The following is a 13,172-nucleotide window of genomic DNA, read 5'->3' on the forward strand; positions in this document are numbered from 1 at the left end:
GCTAACAATGATCCAGCCAAAAAGTGTCCTAATAGCCCAGTGCCTCTAGGGTGCCCAAAGTGGGAGGGCCTGGGAAGAGACTTCTCAGAGCAGCATGTAGACAAGAACAGAGATGGCCTTGCCAGCCTGATAGCATAACCATCCTGCAAGTAAGAGAACACATGCTGTTTCTTATTTAACCTTTCAGAAAAGTTGGGAATCTTTTCACTTTTGGATATATTAAAACAAAGATTTCTGATAGAGAAGCATCCCATTATTCCAGCTACTCAGAGGCTAAGGTAGGATTGAAAGTGCAAGGCCAGCCTGGTAACTAAGAGACCTTGTGTCAAGAACAAAAAGAACTGGGGACGTATCTCTGTTGTAAATACTTGTCTAGGATACAGTACACTGAGTTCAATTCACACTATAGAAAAACAAAATAAATATTTTTGTGTTCCATATGCTAGTACTAGTTCTGCCAGGGCCAAGTAAATGACTTAAACCAGTAACCTTGCCTACTTGGACCTTATTTTCAAGTCTGAAACTGTGTATTTCAAGATCTTTTAGGAATAGAGGTCAAAGACCTTCCTTGGTGTGAAAAGTACAGCACTCCTTACCAAGATCATTCATGGTATTATTGGATAGAAGTGGCAGTGTGTCAGCAAAAGTGGGAAAACTGCCTCTAGATGACCATGCAGTGATGTCATGTTGGGTGTGTTGTGTGTGACGGTCTGTGAGGCCATGCAGAACTTAATACCTCCCTCTTCAAAACACAGGCTGACTTTCCACATTTGGCCAGTTTTAGGGATTTTGTGGAGTCCCTACCCACAGACTTCGGCTTTAAACCTCCATTTCTAAATGCTTTACTTTAGTTAATAAGTCTCGTCAATGAAGAAGCTCCCTAAAACTCAAATTTAATAGAAAATGGAAGTTATTTTCTTTTTTTAATAAATTGGCAAAGCTTAAACTTGAAACCTTGGATATGAAATATGATTTTCCTCATGTCAGGTCACATCAGCAGTGGTTCCTTATACAGCAGTGCTGTCCCCACACCTTACTCCAATAGAGCAGACTATGCAGCCTGGACCAGCTTTCCAGAGTCTAGCCATTTGTGACAAAGCAACACAGAGATTTGGGGTTTATACAGGAATTTTAATTGTAAAAAATTTGAAGGCAGCTGTGTTGATGTGTGGCAGGAGACAGTGGAAGACAGGAATGTCTGCCAGCTGCACCCTCCCACTCAGTATTCCTCTCCTTCTTCAGCCTCTGCTTCCACGGAATCCACACCCACCTCTTCATAATCCTTCTCGAGTGCTGCCAGGTCCTCCCTGGCCTCAGAAAATTCTCCTTCCTCCATGCCTTCTCCCACATACCAGTGCACAAAGGCCCGCTTGGCGTACATGAGATCGAACTTGTGATCCAGGCGGGCCCAGGCCTCAGCGATGGCAGTGGTGTTGCTCAGCATGCACACAGCCCGCTGCACCTTGGCCAGATCTCCGCCTGGGACCACAGTGGGGGGCTGGTAGTTAATGCCCACCTGCCAGAGAAAACAAAACATACAATGAAGATTACATTGGCTTCATAAATGACAGTTGCTGAAAAAATGCTCTGTAAAAACTGACACTAGATTTTTTTGGTTTATCTATTGACATATGATATCCTTTGACACTATAATCACACTTCCTGATGATTCACCCACACAAGAGTATGAATAAGTATGTCTGTAGATTTTTGACAACGGCAAAACTTTCATGTTCATCATAGGGAACAATTTAAAAGTGTGGCACATCCAAACCTTAAAACATGAAAAAGAGTAAGAACCCTGTCCTGGTAAATAAGCATGTCCAAAGAATGTTGTATAAGTAGTAAAAAGAAGAGTGAGTTAAATTCTATGCTTTTATGTGTAAAGAATCCTATCCAGTAATACACTTTTGTTAAAACCTTGGACTTGGACAGATAGGGGAACATCACACTGGCAATGAAGGAGGATAAATATCTGGGAATGTGCTGAGGCAGTGACCCTTCCCTGCACTGGTGAGCAGATGGTAGTTAGCACTTAGGAACAAAGCCAGGCTCCAGAGGTAGAGGGGCAGAAAGATGGGCACAAGGGTTTCTCACTCTGCTCAAGGGGTATTCTCCTACAACTTTAAGGCCAGGCCAACCAGCTTGTTGAAATGGCAGTGCTACTAGTTTTCTATTGTGGCCACCTGTGTGCAGTGAGCTAGTCTACTACTTACAGAAAAGAAATATGCATCCTTTGCCTGTGTCTACAGGCTTTCTGTTAACCAAAATCACCTGCACAAGAGGCGTCAAATACACTAAATATGCACAGAACATCCCTCAAAGGACAAAACTGGTCAGGGGAAGAGGAAGAGGACTTCGGATGTTCAGTCTTTCAATTTTAATCTCACAGACAAGCCTCCATACTGTCTCACAGAACTCAGCTAGGGGAAGAAATTTAGGAAAGGTACAGTACCTTTCATAGTGCCTGTCACCTAAGTCTGCTTTGGATGTCTCCTCCTTTCAAAAGTCTTACTACCTAAAGAAAAAATTCCTCTGCTCAATTCTAGATTGAACATACTAAATGGAAAGGTTTTCAGCTCCTATCTATAATCTCTAACTAAGGTCTGCAATCCTCCTACGTAAAATTTAATATGTATTTCCAGGTTGGAGAAACTTGTTGCAGATTTTGCTTTGTGAGTCAGTTTAAGTCTAGCAACTTAAAAATATACTTTTACAGATAGCCTGTAAAAATGGTGGTTTTATAAAGTGGGTCTGACAGAGTTCAACAAGTTGTATCTAAGATCCAAGCTGTGGCTACTCAATGCATACATATTCCAGTGACACTTTTCATGTCATTTTCAATCTAGAATGTCCTTGGAACTTGCAAATCCCAAAATCTTAAGAACTCATCAAAACTTACAACTGGGGGATCCACAGCTTTAGTATATTTAGGACAGGGGTTGTTAATAAACTAGAGGTCAGAAAGTTGTAGTACACAGGTATAGCGAAGCATTTAGCCTAGTAATCACAATAAGTCCTAAGCCTGACATTCTATAATGTGGCCTCCAAATACATGGAGTTTTTCCCTTGGTAGATATTTCACTGTAACTTTAAACATAGAAGGCTACCTGACTTTCATTATTTTGTGTGTGAGGCAGAGGTTCTAGTCCAGTTTGAAGAAAGAAGAGAGATCTTCCCTTTGCCCCACAGTCAACACTAAGATACATATTTGAAATACTGTTTATAAGTATGTAGCAGAGCAATTCCCTTTAGATCTATTGAAAGTTAGGCTCTTAAACGGTTTGATAAAATAAGAATATAAATTATATTTACAAAAATACAAATACTGCCTAAAATTCAGCGATATCAAGTGACTAAAGTCATGTAAAGTCTAAAATTCACCATTTGTGCCACACATAATGGTATCACAGAACCTGACAAATGTCTTAAGTGCTAAGTAGAGTATTGGGGAAGTCAAACCAAGGTCTGTAGTCAGAATATCTCTAAACATTCTCACACTATCACCTGCTGTCCAAGAGGCTTTAGATACTTAAGGTGTCTCAGCCTCAGTCTAATTTTTAAAAATTTTTTATAGAACTTGAAATGAATGCAAGGTATCACACAATGCTAGGCAAGCACTGTACCACTGAGCTAATAGCCCCAGCTCTGCTTAGTCTTCTAAAATATCAGATATTGGTATTATTACTCCCATAAGCTTCAAAAGGTGGCAAAAAGGGAGTACATTAAGTATGTGATTAGTTATAAAACACATGGAAAATTATTATTTTATGTGTTCTCCTTGCTGCCTAGCTAACATGCAAAGTGGTAGTCTCCCCAAGGAAGTGGCTCCTCAGGGATAGCATGATTCTGCAATGCTCACAGACACAATGACTAGATATCACTCAGTCCTACCTTAAATCCAGTTGGGCACCAATCCACAAACTGGATGGTACGTTTAGTCTTGATGGTGGCTATGGCAGCATTGACATCTTTTGGCACCACGTCCCCCCTGTACAACATGCAGCAGGCCATGTACTTGCCATGGCGAGGGTCACACTTGACCATCTGATTGGCTGGCTCAAAGCAAGCATTAGTGATCTCAGCCACAGAGAGCTGCTCGTGGTAGGCCTTCTCAGCAGAGATGACTGGAGCATAGGTGGCCAGGGGGAAGTGTATGCGGGGGTATGGAACTAGGTTTGTCTGGAATTCTGTCAAGTCTACATTCAGAGCCCCATCAAATCGCAAGGAGGCAGTGATAGAGGACACGATCTGGCCAATCAGACGATTTAGATTGGTGTATGTGGGGCGTTCAATGTCCAGGTTGCGTCGACAGATATCATAGATGGCTTCATTGTCTACCATGAAGGCACAGTCAGAGTGCTCCAGGGTCGTGTGGGTGGTCAGGATGGAGTTGTAGGGCTCCACCACAGCTGTGGAAACCTGAGGGGCTGGGTAAATAGCAAATTCCAGCTTGGACTTCTTGCCATAGTCTACTGAGAGCCGCTCCATGAGCAGAGATGTAAACCCAGAGCCAGTGCCACCTCCAAAGCTGTGGAAGATAAGGAAGCCTTGCAGTCCTGTGCACAGATCTGCCTGTTGATAAATCAGATGACATGAGCTCACACCTGCAGTCAGGCCACCAATCTCTAACAGACCAGTCTCACTTCTTTTTGTCTCTACAAGTTGATGTGGACTAAAATCATCCATCATGAACACACATTACACTTAGAGGCAAAAGACAGCAGACAATAAAGATCTAGGAGGTGCATCACCAACAAACACTAAACATTAAGACCTTGCGAACTCAACTAGACTCCTGATTTTTAAGATTTGCCAAAATGATGACCTTCAGAACCTAAGCCTACCCCTTCCTCACAGAAGGACATCCACAGGAAGCCTTCTCAATGCTCTTACCAGTTTGCGTATCCGGTCCAGAACCAGGTCCACAATCTCCTTGCCAATGGTGTAGTGGCCTCTGGCAAAATTATTGGCTGCATCTTCCTTCCCTGTGATCAACTGCTCTGGGTGGAACAGCTGTCTATAAGTACCTGTGCGCACTTCATCTATAAAGAAACCAAGCATGCTGTGAGTATTTTAGGCTTACTGTACTCACTATGAGTACACACTAGGGGATGGTTTTACTCTACAAACCAATGTTCATGGAAGGTCAATACTATCTCTTATAAAAAGTATCTCTGAAAATCACAAATGCACTTGATGGCTCTAGGAAAGTAGTCAATTTGTTTAAATTGAGTTTACTGGTACATTTTAGATATACAGTACAGTTACATTCATTATTGGGATCTTGTACCTTTACATGACAGGTCTTGGTTCTCATTTTTTTCTCCTTGACTCTGCCCTCCCTTCACTAAGTAGTCAATTTTTGATAGAAACACTAGCAGGTCCAGTTCCTACTGAGGAGAAAAAAGCTCTCACATGCTTACACAAGTTATTCTACAGGTTCCTATTTCTTTCCCACCTGTTGTTAAATCAAAGGAAGCAATTTAAAACTCCCTCACAGACCAGCCAGTAACCACACATCAGTACGCCTACAGCAGGACAGTCCCATAGAGGACCCTATGGCCTGGGTCTCACAGGTTATAAAGTGACATTTTGTCATCTACTAGGGTCACTGAAAGGTATTCTCTTTCTCATCTCTTGTTGAAACTGCTTTGGGCTTCTAATCTTGAGAAATCAAATAAATGTGCTATACTTACTTCATGTATACTTACTTCATGTCTATAAGCAGATTAAAAATCTTGTGCACCAGTGTGAGAATCTCCATGGTGACATTCAAAGAGACTATGTGGGGCAAAACTCTCCCCACCCGCTCCAGGTAGGCCTCTATTTGGGGCCTCAGCACATACCAACCACAGTGGGCTCCAGGTCCACAAACACTGCTCTGGGCACATGCTTGCCAGCGCCAGTCTCACTGAAGAATGTGTTGAATGAGTCGTCCCCACCGCCAATGGTTTTGTCACTTGGCATTTGACCATCAGGCTGAATTCCATGTTCCAGACAGTACAATTCCCAGCAGGCATTGCCAATCTGGACACCTGCTTGACCCACGTGGATAGAGATACACTCACGCTGCAAACCAGATAATAAACATGAAACTCATTCATTTTCAAGGCAAGTGAAATTATACAAAATGTAACTGTGATTCAATGTCATAAATCAGTATTGGTTTCTAAAGGTTTTCTCAGACATATTATCCTATCACTTTCCATCAATCATTTTATATCAGAACATCTGCTTAACCAAACATGAACAGAAACATACTTAAATTATGAATAGGAATAGGGTCACTACCAATTCATCCTCCAAGCAATCAATTAAAAATATTATAAAATGAGCAGTAAAGAGATTCCACTTCTATCCCAGGACCAGATTTAATATTCTTTCTTAAGCAATGGCTTGAAAACTCAAGACAAAATTATGAAATAACAGTTTTCAGTTACTGTGTGAAAGGTAGCACCACAAGACAGTGATTCATCAGAAGTAAATCCTGGACCCAATGATCAACCCAAATGCCTGGGGAGTTTCCAGGCTATCACTGAGACAACAGAAAGATAAAGCCCCAGGACTGCCCTGGATTGAGAAGACAGAATCTGGTGTAGGGGATGTTGATGGGAGGTCATGAGACGCAGCAGACAAAAGAGAGCAGCAGCACACAAAGAGCTCTGTGTAAGTGAGCTGAGTTAACCTGAGTCCATAGCTAAGTCCTGTTCAGCACATGTGGCCAATGACAGAGCTGCTGTAGCCATGGAAGTGCGGGCAGGAAGCTAACCAAGCTTCCTTGGCTCCCTGAAGCTAACCAAGGGCAGGAAATAGCTCATGTTCCCAACCAATCACAGGTGGTAAGACCTCCTGACTCACAAAGCACTGAAGACAGTCCTTAGTAGTGGGCCAACTGAGGTCTACCCTACAGGCTCTTCTGAATCCTCATAAAAGTAAGTTTTCATGTTTCCTGGCATATTAATTACATTCCAGAAAAATGCCCCAAAATATCTAAAGGAATGTCCCTACAATATAAAACCCAATACTGTAAAATTCATAATGTCTGGTATCCAATGTAAACCCCTCAGGTATAAGGAAAAGGGATATGTAATTCCAGGACTCCGGCAGACAGAAGCAGGAGGAACAAAAGTTCAAGAATAGCCTGAGTAATTTAGCCAGACCTTGCAAAATAAAACACAAAATGATGGGCTGAGGATATAGGTCAGTAGAAAGGCCTCAGTACCAAAAAAAACAAAACAAAACAAAGAAAAAAATATGACCACAATGAAGAAAAAGCCACTAATAAATATTAACTGAGAAATGATATACAAGGTGTGATTAAAGATCAAAACATATGGTGAATGTTTAAATTTTTAAACGTTACAGTAAAAAACATTAACCTTTCTCAAAATACACCTCTAGTTTTAAACACACTTATCCCATCACTTATCACTTTCTGAAGCAGTTCTGAAAGCCCTCTTCACTAGGTGTCTTTAATTGTGGTGTCATGGCTGCCTAAATGTCATGAACGGATCATTCAAAACATTTGCATTTTATGGTTAATTTGACTTTGAGGAAGAGCCAGAAATTGTACTGCTGTGCCAGATCCAGTGGATAAGGTGGATAATGACACACTGTAATATCTTTGACAGAAATTGCCTTAAACATTTTGAACCAGTTCAGGATATGGAGACAGCCAGGGTAGCACAATTAAAAATAATCAGGAGAAAAGACTTGCAGAACAGCTTCAGGAAGTAGTATGAACAATGGGAAGAGTATTTTGAAGTCAGGTGAGAAATTCTGAGGGGGATTAATGGCAGTGTGTCTTTTACTGTAATAAATTTATTTTCAATTTAAGCTTCATCATATTTTTAAATATTTCCTAAGTGGTATAATTAGCGAACTACAACATTAAAATATACTACATTCACTAGGACATTAAAATAAACTATATACTCACATGTTCAGGAGAGTGGAAGAGAAAAATGAATATAAGAGATATATCTAATAATAAAAAATTTATTTTTCATTGAATTTTCTGAAATGAAAAATATAAGTGGGATTAATAGCATATTGTACATTGAAGAAAGTAATGAATTGGAATGATGAAAAGTTGTGAAAAAAGTGGTGGCAATAGTTACATAGGATGTTTACTGAAGGTCACAACTACAAACCTGAAAATGTCTAAAACAGACTATTTTTTAATCACATACATTTTACCTGCTTGTTTATTTACTGTACTGGAGATTCAACCCAAGACTAGACAAGTGCTCTACCACTTTGCTACAACCCTTTTATTTATTTAGAATGATTTCTGTATTTTAGAGATAAGATCTTACTAAGATGCCCAGGCTGGCCTCAAAATTGTGGTTCTCCTCCTCAAACGCCTGGCTCAAAAACTGCACCAGTGTTGATGATGTACCGCACCATAACCCAAGGTATCCTGGAGGATAAGGACAAAAGGGCTGGGGATGTTGCTGGTGCAAAGGTCATGGGGTCAATCCCAGCCTCACAGAAGAAAAACACCTAAGCTTAATTCCATGATCTGCCAATCAGAAAAGCTTCAGAACCAATTTTTTCAGAGGAAGAATACCAAAGCAGGTGGAGTAGTAATAGTTATATAAAATTTGGAAGCTACTAAACTTTATAAACTTTAGCTACATCCCCAGTTTTTCTTTAAAATTATGTTTTAAGACAGGGTCTTGCTGTTTTCAGGCTGGTCCATAATGCCTGGGCCCAAGTGATGCTCCTGTGTCAGCCTCCTGAGTAGTCTGAACTATGGAAACACAGCAAGACTTTCTTCTACAATGAAAATGATACAAGAATGTACATTGTGAAGTCCTGCCAAAAAATTCTGCCAGGCACTCTTCTGACAAATGCCTAATATCTAGACTATATAAACTAAAAGAAATTAGACCTCCAAAAACAAATAACCCAATAAAAAATAGGCAAAATGAAACGAACAATCCCAGAATAAAGCAGCACATATGGCTAATATATACATGAAAAAATGTTCAACATGTTTAGTCATTAGGGAAATCCAATTAAAAAACAGAGATTCCACCTTACTCCAGAAAGAATAGCTACCACCAAGAACAGAAAAAACACAGACTAGTGAGGATGTGGGATAAACAGAAGCCTTCTACACCTGGTAAGAATGCAAACTAGTAAAACCATTATTGAAAACAGTATGGAGATTGTGCAAAAAATCTGAAAATAGCAATTCCATCTGACCCAGCCATGCCTCTCCTGGACATTTTCCCAAAAGCGTTAAAAACACTGTTATAGAGACATTTACGCACCCTTATTTATAGCAATGCAAGTCACAACTGCCAAACTACAGAAGCAGAGTAAACACCCAACAGAAACGAATGGATAAATAAAATGTGGTACATTATTCGGCCATAAAGGTTAAATTCGAGTCATTCATTAAAAAAAAAAAAAAAAAAAAAAAAAAAAAAAAAAAAAGACGAAACTCAATTAGATGCATAAGGTTAACTAAGTCATGGTTTCTCTTCCACGAGAAATCCAAAATACAAATAGTTAAAAAGAAGAGACTAGGGCCAGGGATTTAGCTCAGTGGTTCTGCCGCCTGCCTTGCAAGCGCAGGGTCCTGAGTTCTATCCCCGGTATTAAAAAAAAAAAGTCATTACAAAAGGAAGAGACTAAAGGAAACAAGGAGACAGACTTCTTGGGAATGCGGGCCCAGACCAAGCTGGTGCCTCAGGCTGGCTCCCCACGGCCTAGCTACTGGCCCTGGCCTGCTCTGGCTCCCTCATATCCCAGCCAGCTGTCCGGAGGTCGCAGCCAGCCTAGCGAAAGACTCACCATGATGACTTCCCCTGGCCGCACGCGGTGCTCCCAACTGCTCTTTGTCTGACTCCGCAGGGCCAACTGCCTCCAACCGCCTGTGCAGTGCGCCCAACAACTGGCCACCTCCCAGTATGCTGCGTTATGATTGGTCATCAACTGCGCCCCTTCCCGGGACTCCGAGCTCTTGAGGGTGGGCTCTAACTGATATTTCAATTGTGATTGGCTGTACTTGACTGACATAGAGAGCCTTCTGATTGGTCATCATTTTGGGCGGGAAGTATGGCACAGAAGAGACTTACCTCGTTACGATTGTGGTGAGGGGGGAGTTGGGCCTGTGTAGTGGTTTCCTGCTAAAAGGCTGCAGTGGGACCGCCATGTCACTGGGCCGAGAAGGAGCCCTTTTTAGGGGACACTGACACATTACTGTTGCTTAAACCACCATGTTAGAAGACCTGGTAATCGCCAGGGATCTAGCTCAGCGTTTCTGCAGCCAGCCTCGCCAGCCTCGCAAGCACAAGGACCCAAGTTCGATAAAGAAAAGAAAAAAAGAAAAGGAAAGAAGAACTGGTAATCACGAAAGGTCTTTGGAGGTGTAATCCCTTGGAAATACATGTAAGGGCTCTTGAACCGTCTTTTACTGGTGCAGGTGTTATTACAGCTGGCTGGTAAGAATTTTAATTTCCTAGGTAACCTGACTCCTGCTTGATTAAGAGATGCTTATCCGAAGCACTTGTCCTGAAAGGATTAATCCTCCCTTCCAAGAGATTTAGAGGCCTCTGAGTGGAAACTCCCAAAGGAAGACTCAAAAAGTGTTTCAGCCAGCAGAAGAATAGATGGAGTGTCCCATACAGGCACCAGGACACAGAGCACTGAGAGCTGGAAGGTTGTAAAGCTACGTGGATCATGGTAAAGAGAGTGACCCTGGAAGTCTCTGTGAGACTGAAATGACCGTTGCAGATCAAGGAGTTTGGCTTTTTTGGGTGAGTGGAAGCTGGACAGCAGCAGTTGCAATTTGGATGCAGGGGACCACATTGATGAGCTCTACAGGAGGCCAAGCGATTACCCATGCAGGCACACAGGCCTTAGTGAAAGGACAGGTAGGATTCCCATGGTTTTTCCAAAGGAGGTCCTCAGTTCACTCCTCCTCCACCAAACTCACAAGGTCTGATCCCCTTCCCCACCATTCTTGCTTCTGTTATTTGGGAGATTCTGTTTGTGTGTGAGAGACAGGCTCTTGCTTTGTAGTTCAGGCTGACCCTGAATTCACTATGTAGTCCAGGCTAGCCTCCAACCTAAGGAGATCCTCCTGCCTCTGCCTCCCCAGTGCTGGGATTACAAGCACAAGTCACCATGCTTCACTGAGAGATTCTATATTTATTCTTGTAGGAGTGACAAAACTCCTCTTCCATCCTCAGTCTTAGCTGGGCCTAAAAATTAAATTGATGGTCAAACTAACAGAAGTAAAACATATAAGTTTCTTTAATAATGCACTTTTTCCTGGGAGTTGTACTTATAAAGAAATGAAGTCCTGGGCCGGAGATTTAGCTCAGTGACACCACACCTGAATTGCAAGTGCAAGGTCCTGAGTTCGAGTTTAGGTACAAAAAAAAAAAGATGAAGTCCTAAAGAAGCAGTCAGACTCAATCACTTTCATGATAATCCCCATTTATCTGTGGTTTCATTTGCCATGGTTTTTCAGTTCTCTGGTCAAGTGCTGTCTAAAAATGTTACATAGAAAATTCCATAAAGAAACAATTCAAGAAAGAACAAATCTAAGCATATTGACCATTATCTTATGGAAATAAATGAGAATAGATCATGAAAATAGTCTAGTTAAGCATTTGTGTCTCACTGTGGGGGAAGATGTTATGGGAAGCCTCCCCTCTATGGTAGGCCTCTGTATTGTGTGAAAAAAAGTGTATTTGATGAGAGACATTTTTATGAAAACAGGAAAAACAAAAGTTAGTGGTTAGGAAGATGTGAACCCAGTTTTGAATCCACAGGGCAGTCACTTGAGAAGGATTTGATTTGAAGCATTTTTAGTTGGAGGTTAGGCAGGGTCTGATAATGTTGATAAACTTTCTAATTTGTAATATGCATGTCTCTGGTGATTTCATTGGGCGTTTGGGCGAACTTTTCAAATGTCTTACCTAGTGTTAGGAATGAAGGATGGCTATACATGATCTGTTACGATGATTTCTCTGAAGTTTATATCCAGTTATTCAATTTTAGCTTGTAAGGACTTCAGAAAAATGGAAATCATGGTTTTAGTTTTGTTTTGTTTTGTTTTGTTTTTAAAGAGATCATCTATGTTTCCCAGGCTGGTCTCAAACTCCTGGTTTCAAGCAATTGTTCCTCTTCAGCCTCCCAAGTAGTTGGGCTGTCTGTAAGTGTGAATCATTGTGCTTAGCTAATAGTTTTAGTTTCTTCTTCTGCTCTCTTTTATGTTTTGTAGTTCTAGGATCAAACCTATACCACAGAAAAACTACCATCAAACAATTCCCCAGCATATAGTATTAGTTTTTAGTAATTCCAAGTCAGAACAGTGGAAGAAAACATGGAAATACTAATTATTGACAAGATGCATAAAGTTCAGGAGTCAGTTTACAAAAAGGAAAATACTTAAAGCCAATGAAATGGCACTATTTGCCATTCAATACTGATGTATTATATGCAGCTTTCATTGAAACAAATTATCCTCATACTCATCTCCCTTTTCATTAAAGATAATCAGTGTGAGACTAATTTGTTTGTAAAATAAGTTTGTTTCACCAAATTCAGCCTGATTTATATAAGCACAGTACAAGTAGTGATTGATCATATAGTCTCTATTTTATGTCTACTTTGTCGAACATAAATAATAAGGAATCTCAGGTTGGAGATTAGCGTCTATCTTAAAGCTAAGAAGCTAAGCTAAAGACTTCACGCAGACACTTCAAATGTAATACCTATAGGTTAGGTGAATTCTTTTTTTTTTTTTTTCTGTTCCCAAATTACCATGAGGTTCCTAAGCCTGCAAGGAAGTGACATTCCATATTCTTCTAGAAGGTCAGGGACCTTTAAGCCACATACCAGACCAACGTTTCCAAAGGGACTTTATAAGGACTGGCATCTGGGCTAGGTATAGCTCAGTGATAGAACATTTATCTAATGAACATGAAATTGCAGGTTTGATGCACAGCACACACATGCACATACACACACACACACACACACACACACACACAAAACAAATGAAAAATCTGTGGCTCCATAAAGTCAGTCTTGTCTCCTTAAAGTTGGCTGGCTATATCTGAAAGTATGACATTTTAGTCAACGGCCTAGTAATATAACCAATGTTTGCAGTTAGGTCGTGCTACACAAAAAAAAAAAAAAAA

The 13,172-nt window shown here is 40.9% G+C and overlaps 1 protein-coding gene across 1 annotated transcript; it reads right to left on the bottom strand.

The window, feature by feature from the left end:
• Window positions 1-1,116: 1,116 nt before the first annotated feature.
• On the bottom strand, window positions 1,117-9,896 carry LOC104875392 (tubulin alpha-3 chain). The gene is made up of 5 exons (XM_010642875.2): window positions 9,811-9,896; window positions 5,850-6,072; window positions 4,897-5,045; window positions 3,895-4,575; window positions 1,117-1,516 (listed from the first exon to the last, which is right to left on the bottom strand). Exons 1-5 carry the CDS (start codon window positions 9,811-9,813, stop codon window positions 1,220-1,222), a joined length of 1,353 nt encoding a protein of 450 aa, XP_010641177.1. The 5' UTR covers window positions 9,814-9,896; the 3' UTR covers window positions 1,117-1,219.
• Between the last annotated feature and the right edge of the window lie 3,276 nt (window positions 9,897-13,172).

Source organism: Fukomys damarensis, unplaced genomic scaffold, assembly GCF_012274545.1.
Source record: "Fukomys damarensis isolate Sample0158 unplaced genomic scaffold, DMR_v1.0_HiC HiC_scaffold_5, whole genome shotgun sequence".
Taxonomy (NCBI): Eukaryota; Metazoa; Chordata; class Mammalia; order Rodentia; family Bathyergidae; genus Fukomys; species Fukomys damarensis.

Excerpts from the sequence above, each read along its gene's own strand:
- LOC104875392 (XM_010642875.2), bottom strand. Across the intron at positions 5,046-5,849 it reads CCTGGAGCCCACTGTGGTTG|ATGAAGTGCGCACAGGTACT; the intron begins GTATGTGCTGAG and ends GTTTCTTTATAG. Across the intron at positions 4,576-4,896 it reads TGGACCGGATACGCAAACTG|GCAGATCTGTGCACAGGACT; the intron begins GTAAGAGCATTG and ends ATTTATCAACAG.